The sequence below is a fragment of the Hypoxylon fragiforme genome, assembly GCF_022984875.1.
Source record: "Hypoxylon fragiforme strain CBS 206.31 chromosome Unknown GGS25scaffold_8, whole genome shotgun sequence".
Taxonomy (NCBI): Eukaryota; Fungi; Ascomycota; class Sordariomycetes; order Xylariales; family Hypoxylaceae; genus Hypoxylon; species Hypoxylon fragiforme.
The window spans coordinates 447338-469657 of NW_026054763.1; the positions used below are offsets into that span (position 1 = coordinate 447338).

General features: G+C 47.8%; 5 protein-coding genes across 5 annotated transcripts; 2 read left to right on the top strand and 3 right to left on the bottom strand.

Moving 5' to 3' along the window:
* Nucleotides 1–445: 445 nt before the first annotated feature.
* On the bottom strand, nt 446–1634 carry GGS25DRAFT_524357 (uncharacterized protein; the record flags this gene model as incomplete). Its single annotated transcript, XM_049264593.1, has 2 exons — nt 446–1154; nt 1210–1634. The coding sequence occupies 2 exons, from the start codon at nt 1632–1634 to the stop codon at nt 446–448; spliced, it is 1134 nt and encodes a 377-aa protein (XP_049113649.1).
* A 2311-nt stretch (nt 1635–3945) lies between these two features.
* GGS25DRAFT_533739 (uncharacterized protein) lies at nt 3946–5447 on the top strand (the record flags this gene model as incomplete). Its single annotated transcript, XM_049265704.1, has 3 exons — nt 3946–4719; nt 4818–4871; nt 4932–5447. Exons 1-3 carry the CDS (start codon nt 4414–4416, stop codon nt 5445–5447), a joined length of 876 nt encoding a protein of 291 aa, XP_049113650.1. The 5' UTR covers nt 3946–4413.
* Nucleotides 5448–6375: 928 nt separating this feature from the next.
* On the bottom strand, nt 6376–7281 carry GGS25DRAFT_524359 (uncharacterized protein; the record flags this gene model as incomplete). The annotated part of the gene is made up of 1 exon (XM_049264594.1): nt 6376–7281. The coding sequence occupies one exon, from the start codon at nt 7279–7281 to the stop codon at nt 6376–6378; it is 906 nt and encodes a 301-aa protein (XP_049113651.1).
* A 3366-nt stretch (nt 7282–10647) lies between these two features.
* On the top strand, nt 10648–11173 carry GGS25DRAFT_524361 (uncharacterized protein; the record flags this gene model as incomplete). The annotated part of the gene is made up of 2 exons (XM_049264595.1): nt 10648–10715; nt 10798–11173. 2 exons carry the CDS (start codon nt 10648–10650, stop codon nt 11171–11173), a joined length of 444 nt encoding a protein of 147 aa, XP_049113652.1.
* A 2932-nt stretch (nt 11174–14105) lies between these two features.
* On the bottom strand, nt 14106–18163 carry GGS25DRAFT_524362 (uncharacterized protein; the record flags this gene model as incomplete). Its single annotated transcript, XM_049264596.1, has 4 exons — nt 14106–16630; nt 16744–16962; nt 17016–17087; nt 17143–18163. The coding sequence occupies 4 exons, from the start codon at nt 18161–18163 to the stop codon at nt 14106–14108; spliced, it is 3837 nt and encodes a 1278-aa protein (XP_049113653.1).
* Nucleotides 18164–22320: the final 4157 nt, after the last annotated feature.

Genomic DNA, 22320 nt, shown 5'->3' on the forward strand with positions numbered 1-22320 from the left:
CATTGACATAGCAATGCGTGCTCCCGAGACAATGGATTTATCCCAGGTCTCGGGAGTGATAACATCATAGGGCGGGTCGGCACAGCTGATAATATAGAACCATTTTGCGACTTTCACTTCGAGAAAAGTTTCGAACCAACCACATTGCAACATCTTGTTTAAAGTCTAGGTGGATAGAGTCAATAAGTCAAATGGTCTACTCGTGAGAAAATGGATGTGGATAAGTTCATACTTCATGGGACCCGAAAATGTCCAACGGCAAAATGCTCAGCCGTCCAAGTGCATCTTCAAATTGGACTCCGTTTTCGAGAGACGTAAGAAGTCGTGGTGGAATAGATGTTCGCAATAAAGGCTGGATCACGGCTCGATAGTAGTTTAATATAAACGGCATAAGTAGGTACCTATTATCAATCAGTCATCTTATCTTCAATGCATTAGGTCTAACTTACATGAGCTCCCGGACGAGGACTAGCAAGCTGCTAAAAAACATCTGACCACCGTATAAGATATCTCGCAGAGCCAAATCTAACGGGCTTCGCTCCGTCTTGACGCTGGTGTGTTGGCTTAAAGATGGCAAATCGGGCGTGGCGTTGGCCATCGACTCAAGTAGCTCATTCGTCTTGTCGAGCTTTTGGTGAATACTTGAGGCATTCTCTTGGATATCTCCTCGCTGCCTACGAGGAAAACCGACACTCTGGCTCCCAACCATTCGGATATTTCGAGCAGTTATCTTGTTGGAACAAGCTTGTGAAGCGAGCATGTCTCTTATTTCAGACTTGATCGACACAACAGTATCGAGACTCGCATGGATCTGGCCCATAAACTCATGAGCGTCAAGGGATTTCTCTTCTAGTCGATGTAGTTGCCTTCCTAGTGGTTGGATTTGAGAGATTAGAGATTGGCTGAAGCATTTGATCTCTTCGGCCACTTTATGGTTCTCCGACGATTGCCGCTCAGAATTCTTGGTTGTGGTTTGAAGCAGTTCGCGAAGGAGTTGTAGCATGATGTTGGGGGATTGAACGTGATGTTCTAAAAAGGCGTCGGCAGTCACAAAGGTTGATTCTGTTAGAGGACGTATACGAGAATCTATCACAGTATCAATGGTATTTGCCAAGCGCATCTGGATCTCGCGTGGCATCCGAAGACAAGTCAGGCTTCCTAGAGTGTAAGTTGCAAAGTCAAGCTTGAGATTTATACGCTAATGCTTACACGATCTGTTGAGATAAAGTAATCTGGATTGCCAGAAGAGGCGTGGCGATCTTCTCCCGAAGACGCCTTACCTTCTTCGAGGTAGACAACGCCCACTGTATCCTCCGATGAGCTGTAAGCACTTTTGGTGCCGTGGTCTTCCATCCAAGCGAGCCATCGTAGCTATTTTCGATCCCGTCTACAAAAGCATGAATCGGCTCTTTTAGCTGTTTGTAATGGTCTTGGATGTTCTTGGACAGGTGGTCGTCTAGAGGACAAAGCTGTAAAGTATCCAGATGCTGAACAGTAAGCGAAAGGGCCTGAAGAAAGGATATCTCCTCTCGGTAGGAAGTCGAGGCTCCGTTAGAGTCCTGAAGCGCAATTCGAACATTGTTAAGAACAGTGAGAGCGGCGACAAAGTCACCAACAGAAAAGCCGAAGGACATCTTGATTCCTGTGATGTTCTAGTTCTTACCCAATCTGTCTGCATTTCGTTGCTAACAAGTGGAAGTTTTACATCTTGACTGATGCCGAAGAAATTCTTGAAATGGGGGTGAGACAACGTCGCCCCCAAGAGGCGCTCCTAAGGCAACATCATCGGGTTCCTTTGCTAAAAAAAAAAAAAGAAAAAAGGGTGCCTTGTTGTACGACATTCGTCAAGGAAAGACCTAAATAAGCCATTCAAATATGTGATGGCTGACACAGCCAGGAGAGCACCTATAAATAGGTTTTAGGATGTATGTAAGAGGAGAAGATAAACTCTACCTGGAGAGTTAGTACAGTGTACTTTGTTAAAGAGACCACATGTGCAGTTGACATTTCAATGTTGAACTTTGAATCAACAGCTAGGGTATCTAGGGTAGTTGTAGTTGAACCTTGAAATCCATGTTGCAGTCTGTCGCACTTTCCTTTGCATTTGCAGGTGCTCAGTGATTGCCCATTTGAATTAAACCTACCATATAGTGCTCTCATCATTGCGGAATAGACTATTCAATGTTACGATAAGATTCAGCAAATACTTCATATTAAGCCAACATTGAAAGGAAGATGAAGATGACAAACCCTGGAATAAACGCGAAATGCAAAACGCGGTACGCGATACGCGCTGAATATGGCATCACGTGACTGTGTATCAGAGTCACATGACTTTAGTCATCAAAGCTTACACCAATTCCTCCTACGCGCGCAACCCCCATACACATGTCACACACACGACCAACATCATACATACACAAGATAGCCGCTTTCTTTCGACAAAACAAACCGACAGATTCGGCTTACTAGGTCGTCTTGCATTTGACTTCGTCGAAACAGCCTGACTCCTCTATTGATGGGCTCGTGCCGAGCTTGTTTCGGATATATCTAAAACGAGGCTAGAGAATTTGATAAGAGACGGCGTTGGAAATGGCTGAGTCAACTTACTATCGGTAGGCGGACGGCGTGAAGGGGGTTTTGTGGCCTTTACTCCGGCCTCATACAATGGGCACGACTTGGTCAATCTCGCCTGCATAATACTCATAGCAGCAACGGAAGAGGTTGACATAATCGACGAATTGGTCATTGTCGATGAGGCATGTAGATTCCGAGGTGTTCGGCTGGTTATGGGCCTCAGCTCGTCTCGAACACAACTCACCGACACCGATATCAGTCAACAGGCTCTTTAAGTGTGTATTACTCGATCAACCGCACGCGCCTACGACTCTCGATACACGGCATGGATTGCATGCGTATTTGTCTCATTGGCCGTCCGGGTCTGGTGCCAGAAACGGTGACAACCAGGGCAAACAAATCCGGCCATGTGCGATCCTGCTGGTAGCTATTCTAAAAGCGTCTCCAACTTCGCGACGAAGCGTAAAAGTTGGCGATAGTGTCCTCGTCGAGAATCAGAGGCGGCTAGGCCGCATATGGCACGTCCATCTTCGTGTCGTAGCCTATTAGGAGACAGCGTGAGGATGGGTCATGCTCAGCTTTAGAAGGTGCCTCGTTTCAGGTAGGTATGTATCTAGGGTGAGAATCTTCAGTCAGCCACTCAAGTGAACAGACTAAACTTGGTTATCCGTACCGTACCGAGGCTGAAAAAGTGGCCGATATGACGTGTTACACACATGCAAGGGCGTGGGTAGCCCTCGAAGAGAAGACGCACAATTCAATATTGCCAACTATACGATTAATTGAGACTCATATGGGTGGCACAGCAGACTTGCTGTTAGCCCCTCTCAAGAGCGCTCGACGGTCAAGTACTACGCCGTACGGCACAGGTAGTTGAGCTTTGGCCGCATTGCGACCAAGTTGATATATCGCCGACTTCTCGGGATCTACATCTAAGTCGATGCTTCAACTTTTGGTTGAGAGGGGCGATGCTCGGATTACTGACCGAATAACTATTCTAGCATTCTATTCCTTCTCTTTGGATGTGACGTAGGTACTAGGTACCTGCCTAGGTAGGTAGACGCCCAATACTACTCCTTGAGATCCCGAATACGACGGACAACCCACTTCGCCAGTAAGAACATGGAATGATGACTAAGTTCCCGAGGGATGTGGTAGAGTATTCCCGTACCTGGGCAGGTAGGTGTGTTTGTAAGCAGGACATACTATGAACCTATGCAAACTTCAATGTCACGATCAGTATGCGGCATATGATGATTCAGGGGCAGAACAAATCAGTGATTCACGATGTTTGTGTATTGTGCCGGGAAATCCAACATATGGAAGACGGTAGTAGATTGGTAGAGTATCAGGTCTTAGCACTTCTCAACTAGTATAGACCATCGTGAATACCTATTATGGCAAAACCACCAAAGTCAAGCGGCTGGTGACCAGGCCGGTCGAGTTGGCTATCTTCTAGTAAATGCAAGAAGAGAGTGCCTATGCCATATTGACATCCAACTTTTCCGTCGTCAGAATCACCGTAACATACCTATGTATGTAGCACTAGAGGCCCCTATAACTCAACTTAGTAGCAAAGCAAACTAGCCAAAACCGAAGCCAGAGTCACTCGCTATTGACTGATTCTCGTGACGAGAGGCCTCGAAAGATACCTAGTCGAGGACGAACCAAAACACATACACAAACATGAATGACGATGGCTCGTGCCGTGACAAGATGTAGCCGTAGCTTCGTCCTCTGCTCTTCCTATATGAACATGGCCTTCGATGTCGGTAACTCATCTCCCCTCCTACCCTAAAACCGAAATGCTTCTCGGAACTCACAGAAAACATCAAGATGCATTACCTACTGCTTTCCCTCATGCCCCTCGTGGCCTACGCCACGTCCATCATCGACGCCACCCTCGCGGACCCATCGCCCCCGCGCCCGGACAAGCTGCCCGCCATCTCGCCGCCCTTCAACTACACGGCCATCGAGGCCGGGCTGGCGGAACATCTGTCTCTCGCCTCGTTTCGAATGGAGGGCTTGAACGCATCGGCTAGAATGATACCCCAGGCCTGCAAGGACAGAGCCAAGGACTACCACATGCAGCCTTCTGACTTACAGGTCTTTCGGTCGACGTACGACGACTGCGAGCAGCCTGTAAGTTGACATCCGTTGCTCCTAGCCAGAGATTTTCTGGGGCATGAATAGCTACCGAAGTTTGCGTGAAGTCAGCTGCTGATTTTGACTTTTAACAGTGGGTGATGTGCCGGCACAACAACGCGACCGTTAGCATGCAAGACATAACAACCGTATGACCCCCCTCCCCCCTCCCCCTTTTCCCACCACAACCGCTAACCACCCTCCCCAAGGTCTTCGGCCGCATCCCCCTCGGCATGCGCCAGTTCACGCGCCACCTGATCGTCCTCCCCAGCGCCTCCCTGCCCCCCGGCTGCGCAGGGGTAAGCAGCGACGACGCGATCGTGGTAGGCGACAGCGCGCTGAAGCACTTTGTCCTCGCGCACGAGATCTCGCACTCTCTCGACGCCCGCAACCGCCCCACCACCACCCCCACCCCCAACTCCAACTCCAACCTACCGATCGGCATAAGCATCTCCCCCACCTGGCGCGCCTCCTACGCCCTCGACTCCGCCACCGTCTCCGAGTACGCGCGCTCCGCGTGGCCCGAGCAGCTGGCCGAAACCGGCGTCGCCGCGCTGTACGACGCCGTCGTGCCGGGCGGGCTGGCCAGCGCCGGGAACCCGAGCTACGGCGGGGTGATGAATCAGGTTGGGGCCTGGAGGCGGGAGTTTGGGAGGTTTGTGGATGGGGAGGGGGGGTGCGGGTTGAGGAGGCCGGATTCGCCGATGGTGGGGTGGGATGATTGAGGTGAGGCTGGAGCTGGAGCTGGAGCTGGAGCTGGCTGGTGATGGGGTTATTAGGGTGAAGGGTGGGAGTCCGAAGAGGGGTGAGGTGAGTGAGGGGCGAGAAGAGGAGGTGGTGTGGGAGTGGGTGGGTGGGTGAGCAAAAAGGAGGGATGGGGTTGAGATGAGTTCTTCGAGTGAAGTGTACTATATAGGTGGTATATAGCTATATGATATTACGTCTACCTACCTATATATCATTCTTCGAGAAGAGCGACCACCGAGATGGGGTTAGTGATATTGAATTTGATGGAGGCGGGTAGGTAGGTGATAGATATATGTATACGTACTTGTAGGGGTAAAAACTTGAGAGGGCCATTGCATATCTTCATATTCCCAAGAGTCATTTCCATTGCGAAGGTATCAACATGAGAAAGGTTAGCTACGAAAAGCGTGCAGAGTTGCGGAAACTTACTTACCCAAGCAAAACGATACTAAGGAAGTTGGGCGTTCAATGGCCAAGTGAGGTTAGCTAAGAGCAGTCACATAAGATTCAAGCAGTCACACAAGTCCAGACAAAAAGGCAATGCCACGATACTCTAAGGTTGTATGATGTATTCAAAGGATTATTAGTTCAACTCCTATTTACAATGGAACGATATCACCAAACAGCCAACGACGCGCTACTTCTCCATTCGATGCACACACCTCTCCTTCCTCTTCGCTCTTCTTCCTCATTCACCCATCCACATCCTTCAACCATCCTCTGCACCCAGGCGAACAACCACTGTGCCACTATTCTCTACTCCTCACACTTCCACTCATTCAACAAAAACCATCCCAGACTCGTGAGCTGCACCGAGTCTCAAACTGCTTCTTCAGTTCAACAGTTCCCAGATTGCGTCTTGACCATTAAATCCAGAACACACCACTCATTGCATCCCTAGACACCTTATTTGGCGACGGGGTAGCCACCGCTGGGGGGAGGCGGGGGAGAGCGCTGAGTCGTGGTGACAGGCGGGGGAGGCTGGTTGGGGTACTGGGGTCCAGACGGCGGGGGAGCCGGGGGAGCGGTAGGAGGAGGGGGAGGGTGCTGAGTCTCAGTGGTCTTCGGGGGCGGGGGGCCAGTAGGAGGAGGAGGCTGGTTGGGGTACTGGGGTCCAGACGGCGGGGGAGCCGGGGGAGCAGTTGGCGGCGGGGGAGGGTGCTGAGTCTCAGTAGTCTTCGGGGGCGGGGGTCCAGTAGGGGGAGGCGGCTGGTTGGGGTACTCAGGGCCAGTTGGCGGCGGGGGCGCCGGGGGAGCAGTAGGCGGCGGGGGAGGGTGCTGAGTCTCAGTGGTCTTCGGGGGAGGCGGGGGGCCGGCAGGAGGGGGAGGAGGCTGGTTGGGGTACTTGGGAGGCGACGGCGGGGGCGCCGGGGGAGCAGTTGGCGGCGGGGGAGGGTGCTGGGTCTCCGTGGTCCTCGGCGGCGGGGGGCCGGTAGGAGGAGGCGGCTGGTTGGGGTACTCAGGCCCAGTTGGCGGCGGCGGCGCCGGGGGAGCAGTTGGTGGCGGCGGCGGGTGACGAGTCTCAGTGGTGCTCGTCGGCGGCTGAGGACCAGTGGGAGGCAGGTGAGGGTACTCCGGAGGAGGAGCCGGGGGGCCAGTAGGAGGGTGAACCGGGTGAGTGTTCTGCGTGGTGCTTGGCGGCGGCAGAGTCGTCAGGATAGACGTGGAAGGCGGGTAGCTCGGGGGAGGAGGGGGAGGCGCAGGAGGTCCCTCGGGAGGAGGAGGGAACGAAGGGTAGTTGCCCCTCCTAAGCTGACGGGACGGTGCAGCAAGCGCTGCGGAAGCGAGAGTAAGGGCACCGAGGAAATACATGGTGACTGATTTTTCTTAGCTGCAGTGCTATGCTGACTGAACCAGGTTGGAATTAATTAACGAGTGGAAGTTGGAACAGAGACCTCGATGGAGAAACCGAACCGCACTGAATAAAGGAGTGAAGGCTAACGATTGTAGTGGTGTGAGGACAAAAAAAAAGTTGGAAAGATGGAGGAGCGAACATCTCTATATATCTTGAAATTTCCCCTTTCCACTCTGGTACCAAGTCATCGGTCATCGAGTGTATGCCCCAATACACACGGCTCCTGGACCCTCAGTTGCCACGTCTCCAACCCGCTTAGGCTATTACGAGAGGGTATTGGAAAATGGAGATGGCTCTATTCCCGAGCAATTTCGCGCCTCTGTCGATCGAGTACTGAAAGAGGTCGTTTTTTTTATGACAGCCCCGTCCCACCCAAGCTTTCACCCCCTGCATGAAAATGCCGATCGACGTTCTAGCTGAGCTAGTTGAGGCTTCCATCTTCTCCGTCTTTTCAGTATTCTCACGAACAGGCGGTCGAGTGATGCTTGATACTAAGGCTGACGAAGCTGATTACCAACTAGAATGGGTTTTAGCCATCAATTCATCTATGTAATGACTAGGTGTCATACCTACAATACCTACATACCTTCAAGGTTGGTAATAACTAGTATTATCGGCAGATTTACCAGTGATTCGGGCTTCCAGCTGGCATCCACGTAGCACGCCCCTCATCATGGCGTGATTGTGCAAAGTCGACGATCACTATTTACATATCTTGCACATAGCCTCTCAGGAGCATAACCAAAAATCTTAACCATACTTCGCACATTCTCATACATAACTAACGTACATACTGTACATATTGAATAGACCTGTGGATAGCTATGTCATGAATTAGCGTGAGCCACGGACAAGTTCCAATTGGTGGGGACTCCGTCGAGTTGAGAAAAAGAAGTGAATTTGAATATACGAATCCCCTTATGAAATGTGAACAGGGGCTCATAAAATGACCTATGAGGTCAATTAAGTTGGCTAATGGCTTCTGGAAAAGGCGGCTCAATTTCTGGCATGGCAGGTCTGCGCTAAACCCCAGCTCCAGGGAGAGGTGCCGGCACCCTGGCTGCACGTTCCCGTTAATCCTACAGCACTGCCATGAGCCTTGGCAAAGCTTGGAGGGCCCTTGCCAAGCAAGGTAAAGCGTGGGAGAACCGTGGAAGAGCCCAAGAGGCGAACGTCTAGTGTAGTTGAAAAGGCTTCCAACCCCTTTCTTCGACTTTCTTCGAAACCTTCTGAGCCCTTGGAGCCTCAAGCTAGGAACCTCCTAGTCCCTCCTAGTAACTGCTCGTCTCCAGTATTTTCAGACACCAAATGTCGGACTTTGTTGCCTCCTGGGTACTTTCGGTAGGTATCATAGCCGGTCATATGATACATGCTACCCTAGGTACGCCGTATGTAGTACTTTGTGCAGATTTCGTTATGTAGTATCAATTCCGACTTATTCGATTTTTAATTCAAATGGCGAATTCCCTTTGTTGCAACCCAGCAACCCCCAGCAGCCTTAGGAAGAGTTAGCAATGAGAGCCCGAAAGAGTCCAAAGAGACCGTGCGTTGAATCGGTGACAGCTTGGCACAAATTAGCAGCTTAACAGCGTACCATTCCTCTTCGCTGGGTCCGCATCCAATAGTCAAATCGGCCCACTTAGTGTACATATATCCAATAAATGGTAAACAGCTAATAAAAGCAGAACGCTGAGAAGGGGGTTTTCCTGGGGTCGGGCTAGGAAGTGCCGTCTATGTTTGTTGTCCGTGCTTAAGAAAGTGTGTGGAAAAGGCTATTAGATCCATATGGATATTTGCCAGACTGGTTAGCGTGCAATGAGACCATTTTGATGGTAATGACCTCGTATACGATGGCATCTCCATCAATGAAAATAGTGTCGTGTGTGCGTCGAAAAGCAGACCGCCTTTAATGAGGCCCGCTCAGCTACTGAGCTACCAGCGCACAAGACACAAGACAGGAGACAGGAGACAGGAGACACAAGATTCCAATGCCTATTAACTACATGGCGCATGTAATTGTTCCTACATACTATGCAGGTAAGTATCGGTGAATGCGAGACCAACAAGTCCAAATGGCGTGCTCAAGTGACAGACTTCAGATGAGCTATCCTACCGGGTAGAATGGAAATTCGCAAGAGATGAAGATGTTGTTGCTGTTACTGGTTGTGTTGCGCATTTGTTAGAGATGCTTGACTTCCTACCTACCTATCGTGTGTATCGTATGTACGAAGTACGTGGATGATCAAGATAGGTTACTAGAAGGGGCCTAGTTTTATGGCGATATGTAGTTAAATGTTCACTTATGTTTTGCGAAGTGTGTATGAAGCGTAAGTCGAACAATGAGCTGAGATTTTAATGGTTGTTTCAATGGTTGTTTGAAAAGTAAACGTGAAGATTGAAAATAGTTAACTACTCGTGGTACAAGAAATGAAGATGAAAATGAGAGTGAATTCATTCAATCGGTGCTTATCGTGCTTATCGTGCTTATCGTGCTTATCACACGTGCACATGTCACTTCCAAGTTGCTTCAATGTTCAAATTGAATGTGGGTGTCTAAGCCTCTAAGGTACTATGTAAGTACTTGTGGCTTGTGCAATACATACTGTAGTTACATACCTGAGGTTACACATGTGTGACATATGTGACATATGACAAAAGTTCAAGGTAGAGGGGCAGCATTTTGAAGTTCCGATCTACAACTTTCAATGCGTTATGTTACCTGCTATGTGTAAAGTCATTGGACCCCAAGACTCACTCAAGCCATCAAACGCCATGGCATAAAAAGAAAAAAAAAGAAAAAAAAAACCATAACACCCTCCTCCTCCTCGAAACTACTGTGCCTTCCAAGAGACATCCTCATCATGCTCCCGGAGTATGTCGCCTACGTACCTAAGGAATGCATGGAAGCCGCCCTGCCCGCCACTATACTACACTTGGCCTGGGCGTCCAGTCGCGTGTTCTTCCGGCCCTCCCCGTACTTTTTAGTGTGCGCTACCGCGCGCCAGCTCGGGAACTGGGCCCGCGAGTCCCATCAGAACGAAGCCGAGTTAGCCGCCGGCCTACCCCGCGGCATCGACCACCTGACCTGATGGAGTTAGTTAGCCCTGCACCACAACTTCGGCCTCACCCTTTTCCAGCTAGCCATCTACGGCGAGCTGTTCGGGCCCGAGTTCGATCTCTTTCTCTCTCCTGACACTCAGGATGATGATGATGATGATGACGATGATGATGCCACCAGCAAAAGTAAGAAGAAGTAGAAGAGGAAGTTAAAGGTGGAGATGAGACTCGAGTTCATCAAGTAGTGCCTCCCCGACGATGCGACCATGAACTTTGAACATGCCAATGACATCCAGCGGGAGGATGGCAGCTTCGGCCCACGCCGTGCAGTTCAGTACGTGCCTAGCGGGCCGTACAGTGCTGGCAAAACCTTCGACGGCAACAGTAACAACGTCGCGCTCAAATGCCTGATGAAGAGCACCCGATGGCGTCCGCAGTGGAAGAACGGCACGGGTGGATGCCGGAGCTGCGCCGGACTCCTATGACGAGATATGCATGTGGTGGTATAAAGATGACGATAAAGATGAAGAAGACATGCACTGGCGGCAAGTGATGCTCGAGAACACCATGCAGTGCCAAGGGCTGGAGGATCTGTGGATGATCCGGCCCGGATCTGAGATGGCGGAGCGGTGGAAACCCAAGATCAGGGAGTGGAGGGAGAAGATCGCGACCTTGTCAGAACCTCCCAAAACCTGGGTGGGTGTCTGGGATACACACGAGTATCCCGATCTTTGGGGTGATCTGTGGATGTGCTCTGGTGGGTTTGTGCTAGATGCCTTGCTAGATGACTAAATCACGACCTCGTCGTCATGTACCTAGTTAAGAAAGTGTAAATGAATGCAGTGTCCTTTCACTAAACACCGATGAATGATGTGATTCCAAGGAAAGAGAAATGATAGCTTTTATGAATTGCTATTATCCTCTTGACTCTATAATACTAAAATCACAATATAATCAACAATCATTGAACTGGCAATATCACATAAACAAGAATGCAATAGCCTAATAGTAGACAAGTTATGAAAAGTGCGTTAATTCTAACGTTTATGAGTTTCATAGTGATGAACTACTATTATATTATAACAATAAACTTGAACTTCACTTTACTTCATGGTATATACCCTTAAACACTTTCCACATGTGTTGGCAACTTATTAAGGAAGATAATTTGTAATATATATAATATCAATTGCATATTGTAAACATCTACCTGATCATCAACATAACATATAAGTAACGCATATGTTATTATCTTTCCATAATCAGTCTCACCAACATAATCTCTTCTCCTTCTTAATACCACCTACTTTCCTAATGCTGAGACTACAAGTGAATCAAGATGGCCATACTATATAGCTGTCTCCAGGTGCGAGTGGTTCAAAAAACATATTCAGGCCGGAGTGCCAACAATAACTTATATATCACATATCAGCGTCAAGCTACATTGTGCTAAACCGTTCTTCATAACGAAATGCTTTTATTGGTTAGAAAGTCGCCTTATAAACACCTTAAAGCGTAATGATTCCTAAAAAAAAAAATACGTACTTGGTGAATTGGTTGAAGAAATAGAAATATATATATCTGGTATATGTATTTCTACCCTTCTCTTACCACACCCTAACCCAACAACATACTAATGACCTATAAAATAGATAATAACATTAAATAACTTAGCTACAGGAGTTATTTAGTATGTAAGTTAGCTGTCGAAGTATTTCTGTTTATACCGACTACCTAGTATATGTTCAGAATCTCAATATACCATATTATAAGTCCCTATGCTGATATCTAAGATAATATACCTACTATATACCCCTGAGAAGTTCACCAGGACAACCTAACATTACATTTCTTCTTGTTACGGCGTTAACGATGTTCGATAGGTAGGTACCTGAGATATGGATTGCTATATCGATATATCCTCCTCAACTAGGTAGCCTACCCCGGGTACCACCAATATGACCCCTATCTCACAAGCCTGTTATCAGGGAACGACAACATCAATGTTGATATCGATATCTAGTACTGAGCTTCACTTGCCTACCCAACTAGCTACCATAGATATCCAGGTGTTAGAAACCCATGGACATGCCCTACCAAATCCATCCCATATATCCACCGCTCAACTCCAACTACTTGCCTCCTCACAGGCAAGTACAAGTAGCTGATCTGGGGCGGCAGCACAGAGGTTAATTATCTACCTAGCTAGGTATCTACTCAGAGCCAGAACCATTTCCAAGCCAACTATTTCAACCTAGTAGCCTAGTTAGATCTGAACCGAACACCCCGAACGATCTATCTTCCTTACCTCCCTCCCCCTTTCCTCCCCCCCCCTTTTCAATCTTTTTTCTCGTCTCACCATCAAATCTAACACACCCTCCTCATGCCACTTATCAGCATTAACACCTAACCTAGTACTTTTGGGTACTACCTAAACATGCTTATTCCTTTCCAAGTTCGACACATACCCACCTCACCTCTCTCACACATACATATGTTAGATAGGTACCCAGACATCTACCCAAGGTGACCATCCCTCCTTCTCCCAATCACACCTCCTGATCCCTAGACACAGACAGACAGACAACTTCCCGCCTCATAATCATAATCATAATCATAATCATAATCATCGATGCCTACTTAACCTCACACAGAGATACACTACCCACCCACCTACCTACATACCTACCTAGATTGCTCCTGCGAACCCACTAACTACCTAGGTAGCAGCCTTCGCTGGACGACAAGTACTCTATATAGCTGCTCCGTACGTCCTCACGCTACCTAAGACATTAGCAGTCATCAATACATATTAAACGCATATTAACACAATGTCAACTTGATACTTTTAACTTTTTGTATTTATTTATTCTTTTTTTCGGAGTTCATGCCTACTTCCGTTACCGTCTAACCTTGAGGGGTATGTCCATAGCCCACAGCCTTTCGTCTCGTTGAGTCTTGCGAGGGGGTTTATTTTACCCTAGGGACATAAAAGAAAACTCCCCCATTCCCCGCATTGCTTGCTTTTCTTTCCTTGCTCACCAGCTCAAATCACTTGATTTGGTGGCGTATCGTTTCCGTGGAAAAGTTGCCCCATACCCTTCTCAGCCGTTCCGTGAATCTTTTCTGGGACTGAGGTGTTCATCCGCGCACCTTGCAATGCTGTCTATATATGCCATAACCTTTTCCCCCTTTCGTGCCCCCTTCGGTATCAGCCCCCTCTTGCACTGTTACAAACGTAAGGAAAACTCGGTCTCAGAACTGCATTCCAGTTAAATAACCGATTCGTACCGCCCAAATTAAGATCGAATATGCACTATACTTGGTCGCACCGCCAGATTTCTCATTCTAAGCGGTACGAGGAACTTCAATGCTCCCTCGCCTTCGTTCCTAGGTACACCATATCCGGATTCTTAGCCCGGCGCGTGACTCCAACTTCGAGCATATGTCGTCTTCACTCAGATGACACATGATCTTGACGACTGGGTATTAAATGATTATGGCTTCATTGGTGAGTAGACCAGTGCCCGAAGGCCAGAAAGTGGTATGACCTGGCTTAAGATGTTATCCACGTGGAGATAACCAGGTCTCCAATCATGTCCAATATACCGCCAGGCATCTCAGGAAGAGATTCATACTGAGAGCAGATGCCCACCAGCTCATCACAAGTGCCTTATCCAAAATATGGATAATGATGGCCATTTTAGATGTGAAGGTTCTTGATTCAACCACCCTTTCGTTCAGAATCATTCTTCGGCATCTGCTCGCTCTGCGGATATGCTTCGCTGCGGGATTTCGCCTCGTTGCCCCTCTTCTTACCCCGAGCCATCTTCTGCCACCCACTGCTGGCGTGGTCACTCTCGCTCTTGGCAGCTCGACTATGGCCATTTTCTTTCACCAAACCATTGATTCTTGGATTTGAAAGTGGTAATACATCGGCTTTAGACGGTGATGTCTCAGTTAGTGGCTTCTGCTTGCCCTTGACCAAAGAGTCGCCTTTGATTTCGGGTACAGGCTGTGCGACAGCGCTCGACAGTGGCGGGACGTGGTCAAAGGGTAGCTCTAACTTTCTAGTGAAGTTTGGCGAAGGGCTATTGGCTTCGTAAACTGGCGAAAGATGGGGGTACTCATTCGCCTGTAGACGATTCTCAGTCGCAAGGTCAAGTTGAGCAATGAGTGCACTCGGTGCCGAACGAAGAGGGAGTCGTTGAAATCCATTTTGCGGACCTATCACAGAACTGATGCCACCTTCTACACCAGGTGGCGGCATCATGGGCATATTCATGCCGTTGAAATAATTACCTGCAGGTGCCAAAGCCATGACATCTTGAGGAAAATGGGGACCAGATATCTGATTAGATACTGGTGTCGAATTATTCGACGAACCATTAACAACCACCGGCCGATCTGACGTCGGTGAATTTGCTTTACGAGGCACAGAATTGTGGTTGAGTATCGGTTCAGTGGATGGGCTGGCCATCTCCGCACGTTGGGAAATGTGAAGTGGGTTGTCATAGCCACTGTACTGAGTTGGTATAACTTCGCTCTGCAGTGGCTGATGAGGTGAGCTACCGTTTGATAGCTTTGACATGGAGCCGTTGACTACCAAAGGGGTTGTGTCACGACCTTGCGCTCCAGCAGTGGCAGGAGATGGCGTAGAAGCAAGAGGGGCAGGATTTCTACCTACAGAATAAGCTCTACCGTGGCCCAATGGCGAAGGAGAGCGGGAGTTCTGCTTAATCCTGTCCAGTATAGACTGGGGAAATTGGTCCGATGACAAGCGCCCTCTGCTCGTGGTTGGTGCCTGAGATCCAATATCGCCAAATGCCGGAATGTTGCTATTTGGAGCGATCGTTCGTTGGGACGGACTAGATGGGTCTGCATGATAATTATAGCCTCTCTCCTCCTCGCGAGGAGTGGTGGATGTCGTTCCATCTTGGTCATTATCATGCCCCTCGTCCGGAATAAAGCTGGGCACTGGAACTCCATTGACTTGTTGAGCAGGAATACTGGAAACTCCGTTGGCCAGGCCATGGGCAGTCGGAATGCTAGCACCAGTTCTCGCAGCCGGCTGGGACTGTGACCTCATAGAACTTCCAGACAAGGGGTGGCTGGGGTCGTTGGCAGTGGTAGATCTATGAGAGCTTCGTCGGAAATCGGCCGCATGATTAGTGGACGGTGATGATGGATAAGTAGGATAACCCTGCTGAGCGTAGTATCCATGTGGCAGTTGTGGTATGGGGTAGTAAAAAATCTCCGGTCGCATCTCGGGGCGAAGCGGTGCGCTGAGGGGAGGTGTGTCAAATGAGTTGGTCCTAGAACGCTCTGTTGATGAAGACTGGGTTGGCTGGGCGTTGCCCTGCATCATCTGAAGATGCTGGGTACCGAAGGCTTGCGACTGCGCATACTGCAGGAATCGAAGATTGTTCTCCTGCATTGTCAAGGCGGAAAGAGTCTGCGCCATCAGGTCAGATGTAGGCTGCATGTACATGGCTGCATCTTGAGGTGCCATAGTCATGGGATAGCCAACCGGAACGAACATGGGACTGCCGTTGTTGTCATAAGGTACACTTGAAGATGCTCTGCGACTATTACTGTTGCTGTTGTTATTATTATTATTGTTGTTGTTTCGATGCTGGTTCTGTCGATTACCACCTCGATACCCTCCATTTCGCCCCCCACGATGGGTTTGATGTTGGGAGGCGCTTCGTACCATAATGGGACGCGATATTGATGGTGGTTTTTGAAATATCCTCTCCTCTTCTTTCGGGTAGACGTATTGTTCACAGCATTCATCGAGTTTGCCTTCCGCAATGAGGTCAAATGCGCGGCGCAGTTCAAGATGAAGACCGCGGAACGCCGTATCGTCAGCAGTATTGCCAAGATTGCGAGTGGTGTTGAAGGGTTCCTCGATGCAGAGTTGGTTATTTAATGAAATATGCCAGCTCTTCTCCTTCTTTGTGATGATTTTCCCCAGTCGTACAGAGAGCGCACTCGTGCTGTAATCGAACTCGTGTGCATAGAATCGAAAGAATTGGAACAACAACTCTCCTAAAGAAGACTTGTTCTTGCTTCCAAACCCTCGTAGCTTATCAATATCGTCTGCGAACGAGGCAATCTCCCCGTCGGCCCTGGGAAGTTTCTGATGCGGCCGTTGATGTAATGCAGGTAAAACGGGAGGCTGCCGTAATTGTAGAAATGCAATGATCATACAGATCCATGTATAGGAGCTCAAGGTTCCGCCAAATGCTGTTTCTGTCAGTAAATTTGTCCAAAACTCTAATATCACTTCCAGAAGAAAAAAAAAAAAAAAAAAAAAAAACGGGCGGCTTGGGCGGCTTGGGCTGTCTCTCTTCACTTACCAGCATCGTTTACAATTCTGCGCCTAGTCCAGTGCTTAATAATCATAGCCAACGGCCGTACTCTCTCGTCGATCTCGACATATGTCTTGATCATTCGGGTATTCTCCAACGCCAACGTATTGTTCACATTCATGTCGCAAGCCAACTCTAGCTCTGGATCCCAGATTTTGACGATTGGGACTTTAGCCGATGACACACAAACAACCTTCTCCATTCCATCTAGACAACATATTAGCAAGTAGAAATCCAATATCTCGTACACTATCTCTTACGCTTAGAGAGCAAGTCCGCGAGCATGCAGACGCCTTCAAGCTCTTTCCACGGAGTTACTATGCATATATCCACTGAGAGAAGCGAGGTTAGTTGAGCACCAAAATAATCAGATCGGATATCACAAACCGTCGGAGTCGTCAGAGCACAACAAATTTCCTGACGAGCCGAAGAGGTGCACGCGAATGTCATGACCCGGCCAGGAATCATTTAGAAGCCTCTCGAGCTTCTGGACGAGCATACCCCGCTTAACCTCAACCTTTTCTGTCGGCTGTAACCGATCATAGAGCTCGCGCATGTCTGTGGTGAGCTTTCGCTCGTCATCCTCAGAAAGCTTGCTCTTGATAGTCTGTAAATCCAATCTCTCTAGCATATCAGTCCCCAAATTGTAGTGCATTCTCCGACGGGAATGCTTGAGTCCCGTCTCATACTTGCAATTACCCATGCGCGGAGGCAGTGGGCGCAAGTGTGAAACAGCGCCGCTAGCCTCGGAATACGCGGATCGGGGCGAGTGGGATGGGTTAGCGTTGGGAGAATGATCTCGCGACTCGAATGAAAATTTGCGCGCGTGTTGCTGCGGAGTCGAGGGAACAGAGTTGGGATGTGGAGGCAAGTTGGAAGGCGAGGTAGAGGGTTTCGGCCTCGAGGGAAAATGATGGGACAAATCCGACTTCTTGGGCGGCATCCTAGACGGCGCGTCCTTACCTGTTATAAGCACGCGGTCGGCTTTGCTGGCGATGTGGTTGCCTCTAGTAGCATGGCAATTCTGGGAGCTTTGCCTAGCGCGAGAATCCTTATTGTTAGACACCTTGGATGAAGAGCGAGATCTAGGCCCGACGTGGACGTTCTGAGCCGACAACAGAGGAGGCAAGGGGGCAGTTTGGAGACCACCACCTCGACCAGGCGCAATAAGCTTGTTGTACTGAAGGAGTTGAGCCTGGTAGAGGGAAGATTGTTGAGGAAATAGGATAGGAATCCAATCGACTTGGGTAGTCAAATACTGAGACGCAAGCAACGGATCTGGGGTGGAACGATTTGACGGTGAGAAAGAACTGAGCTTTGGCACGGCTGGACTTGAAGTTGACCTGGTCCAAAGAGGTTGAGATGGATAATTATGTTTTGAGTCTGCCGTTATAGGCCGGCCGTCCATTAAAGATGGGCCCCGCACAAACAACCGAGAGTGATCTGACTGGGGGGGAGGTCGAACGAATGGCTAATGACGCGACGGGGAACAAGATTCGACTTCTGCTCTTTGTAAGTCCTTGGTAACCACCGTAGCTCGTCGATAAGCGTAAAAACTCTTATAACTTGGGACGAACAGTTAACTCGAAAACCGTTAATTGTATCGACAACGGCGGTAGAGGACTTGGGACCGAGACTGGACTAAGACTGGAACAATGAAAAGTCGGGGGGATCGGCACAACGAGGCAAAAAAAAGGAGCGAGAATTCGGAGAACCTTTTAGTTGACTAGTTACTCAAGTGCGCTCAGTTCGGAATGAGACCAAACTGGATATCAATATAAGGGGCTATAGAATGTCTTTTTTTTTCCGGAATCGCTGGAATTGTAGAGAATGGCGAGTTCATGAGAAAGCAGTTCTCAACAGACGTCGGGAAGCATCAAAGAATCGATTGCCGAGGATGCTCGCATGGACTGGGAGTATTCACACTTGGCTTAGCTTGACCTGAGAGAGCGAGAGAGGCCTGGTAAATTAATGAGAAAGAAGGTAACAAAAGATTCAATTGAATGGAAAACGATTGAAATAAGCAACACAGACACACGAATCGACGTGTGGGTATAAAGGGGGTATCGTGAGAAGAAAAAGAATTCCGAATCTGCAAGAAACAAAAAAAGGTCGTAGCAGATCTCGTTTCGTTCCAAGTTTATTTTGCTGCTGGGCTATAGCATTCCCCTTCCCACTCCTGACTTCGAAAAGGAGGTAGAGTTCGGTATAGGTGGGTTGATACTAGGTCGATAGGTAGGCAGGCACTCAGACTGAGATAGATAGGTAGGTAGGTAGGTATGACCTAGGTTTTTGGTTGGTGGTATGTAGGTAGGTACTAGGTGAGGTTGGTAGATGTGGTAGAACAAGTTGTAACAAGCGTCGACGTGTGAAGTGTACTAAAAGGAGGTTCAATGTTAATAGAAGTGGTGAAGAGCGTAGGGCGGTTCCAACAATTGCAGCAAGAAAAAAAAAGACGTAAGTAGAAAGAGGAGGAATAACAATGGGTAAGTGTGTACTTACCTAGTAGCAGGTAGCGTAATGTTAATAATCTTGAATGTACAACTTGTAAGGGTACCTAGATAGAATAGGTACTATGTAATTTGAGTGAGGGTGATGAAAGTGCAAGTGCATTACATGTTCCAAGTGCCCATCATCTCTCCGCATATGTCCATAAGATACCCACATATAATGCATGTAGCAGCTAGTATCTTTGTCTTAAAACCTAGCATATGCTTAAAGGCTAGAAGACTGGGGCCTGCCTAGATCAGAATGATTGATTGATGGAAAGGGTCATCGGAAGTATGTATAAGGCGGGTCGTCCCAGAGTCATCCTTGCTAGTATTCTGTAAGTACATATGTATTGTATGTATTGTATGTATTATAATTTATAACTACATGTAATATGTATGTATTGTATTGTACAACATTGAACACGCTCACGCATGTCAGAAGTGCCTGGTACCTTGCTCCTCGCCTTGCAATGCTTTGTGACTTATGACCTGTGCCTGTGCGCAATACGGTCTTAACGGTCTAACTGGAGGAGACAGGCCACAATTACCAATCCTGGGTTGCAACCAATTATAAGGGGGTTAGCGTGCGGAGTGTGGCGCGTGCCAGTGGTTCAAACTTGGAACTTCCAGCCAGAGACAGACTGGAGTTCAAAGTTCTCTCCATTTTATGTACATAACTAGTTAGTACCTCAGGCAGTAACTATGCATCTAAGAGAAAGACTGAGTCTTCACGCTAAACGCGATGCTTTACAGCGTACAGGGAACAACATTTAAACTGAAAGGGCAAACTGGAAAGTCGTACCAGGTTTGGAGAAAAAAAGGGGCCAACAAGGTGTTCACGATAAGAGACTACCTAAGGTTAGCAGGTACTACCTATGTAGAACCTAGGTAGGCAGGTCACAGGTCGACTTGGTTCGTAATTATCAGACGTTATAGAGATATTAATAAGACGTTGAAACGTTGAAACGTTTTGTAACTACCTACCTAAGTTAATAAACTACTTAGGTAAACTTTTAACTGCCAAATAAGCGAAAGGAACAGTATTGAAAGCCATCAGCATACATAACCAGCATAGCCTTACTCGTATTTTGTGGACTAATGATGAGGTTATTCAACTACACGAGCAGCACTGAGATACATATGCCACACCTGTAGCGGTGGACTAGATTGACGCATACTACACATGTAGGTGAGGATGCATCAACACATATGTATGTACATATATGTATGTAGTAGGCTATTGTTACCAATTTCTCGTAACGTTTGGCCTCTAACAAGATAGAATAGGAGGTGCAAGACAAAGTGGAAATATACTACCTGGTAAGTGGTAATCGATATCGGAGGGAGACACCCTAGGTTAGTATGTACTACAAATATGCATATGTAATGTACAATTACTACAATACCGACAGGTAGGTACCTTAGTAAGGTCAGTTGTTCGATGTATGTTCTATTTTCTGTTTTGCTGCAGGTACCTTGTAAGGTAATAATTTCCCGACTTCGTTGTTTCCGCGCTGAGTTGAATTGGGCACTGGGCAGGCAGGGCTGGTTGGGTCAAATGATTTAAAGTTTATTACTTTAACGGATCTCCGGTTAGTAGCATCCAATCCCTTACCACTTATTAAAATGACACGATCTAACCATTTCATGATTTTCATCTATGTGCCTACCTGCCTTAGTACATGCCTAACCTAGGTACATAGGACCAGTCATAGGTAGACCGGAGTCACCAGACTACTATGTTAATTAACATAGTACACTGTGACACATAGTTACACATTACACTCCAACATTCTACAACATTTGAAAGATATTACCAACAGTTCCTTGAAATATTACTTTGCCACTCTTTTAGTGGTCGTCATTGTTGCTGCCGCTGTTGCTGATGATGGTGATGCATTATACCGTATTAACACATAACTACCTACATAATCCATCCAACCTTGGATACCTAACGTACCTAGAGGATAGCACGGATAGCACTCGAGGCAATGAACCAAAGGCATGGGACGACCTTGTCCCTGTCGATCAGTTACCAAAATAACCAAAAACAACTTCAATGCCCTCCGGATATCCAAGTCCTAATTAATCTAGAACTAGACTTACCGAGACTCAACCTAGTGTCAGTTCGAAGCTTGTCTTTTGAGGCTCTTGCACATATTTATTTAACTAGGTACTCTGTGCGTACAATCCCGCCATCTTTTGGCGTCTCTCATTCTTATCTACTTGCCCATTTACGCCGTACATACATAGGTATGATACATATTCATGAAGGAGAGCCGAGGTATACATATTCCTCAAGGCTCTCATATGTCCCAATGGCTACACATATTATATGATTATATGCAAAGGAGAGGTAATGTAACCTGACTAACCTCGTCAGCCTATGATGAACCATGCATCCTTGTCTTGGTCCATTTTGGGTATCTTAAATAAGCCTGAGGCAAAAGGCACCTCGCCATTTATGGCAAACTAAGAACCCGAATCTTCTACTTGTATGGATTTTGCCAGATTTACGTACCTAAGGTATGTATTTTTCGAACCCTCACCTCTAGTTGCCCTACTATGTCCTATGCACGCACGCTACCAAATGTCTAGTCCTTTGACGTCATACATTGCTTCCTTACCATAGGTAGAGGCTATGCAGTGCGTGCTCGGTATGGGATTAACCTTGAAAGCTCTTGATCACATTTAACTACTGACGCCTCGCTATTAATACCTAGCCTTAGGTACGTAGTCAGCAAGTCTGACATCAGTTCTACTGCTAGTATTGATATTTTACGACAGCTTTGCCAAAGACCACTATAAGTGATACAGATATATTGATGTTATATTCTTGACATTGCCTTACGCATAGGTTCTGAATGACGCTATCAATATGATCTAAGCCAGCAGCAAAACAACCTATGCTGACTTCAAGCCTTCATCTACTGGATCACGCCTCTCACGGTTGCAGCAGAGTCGGTCATACCCTTTTACGACCACAAGGCACAAGGGGCGCCTAGAAGTACTCCATCTATTTTCTACCTCGTTCCACCGGACCTAATCAGTGTTGCCCTTTTAGGCAACTTGG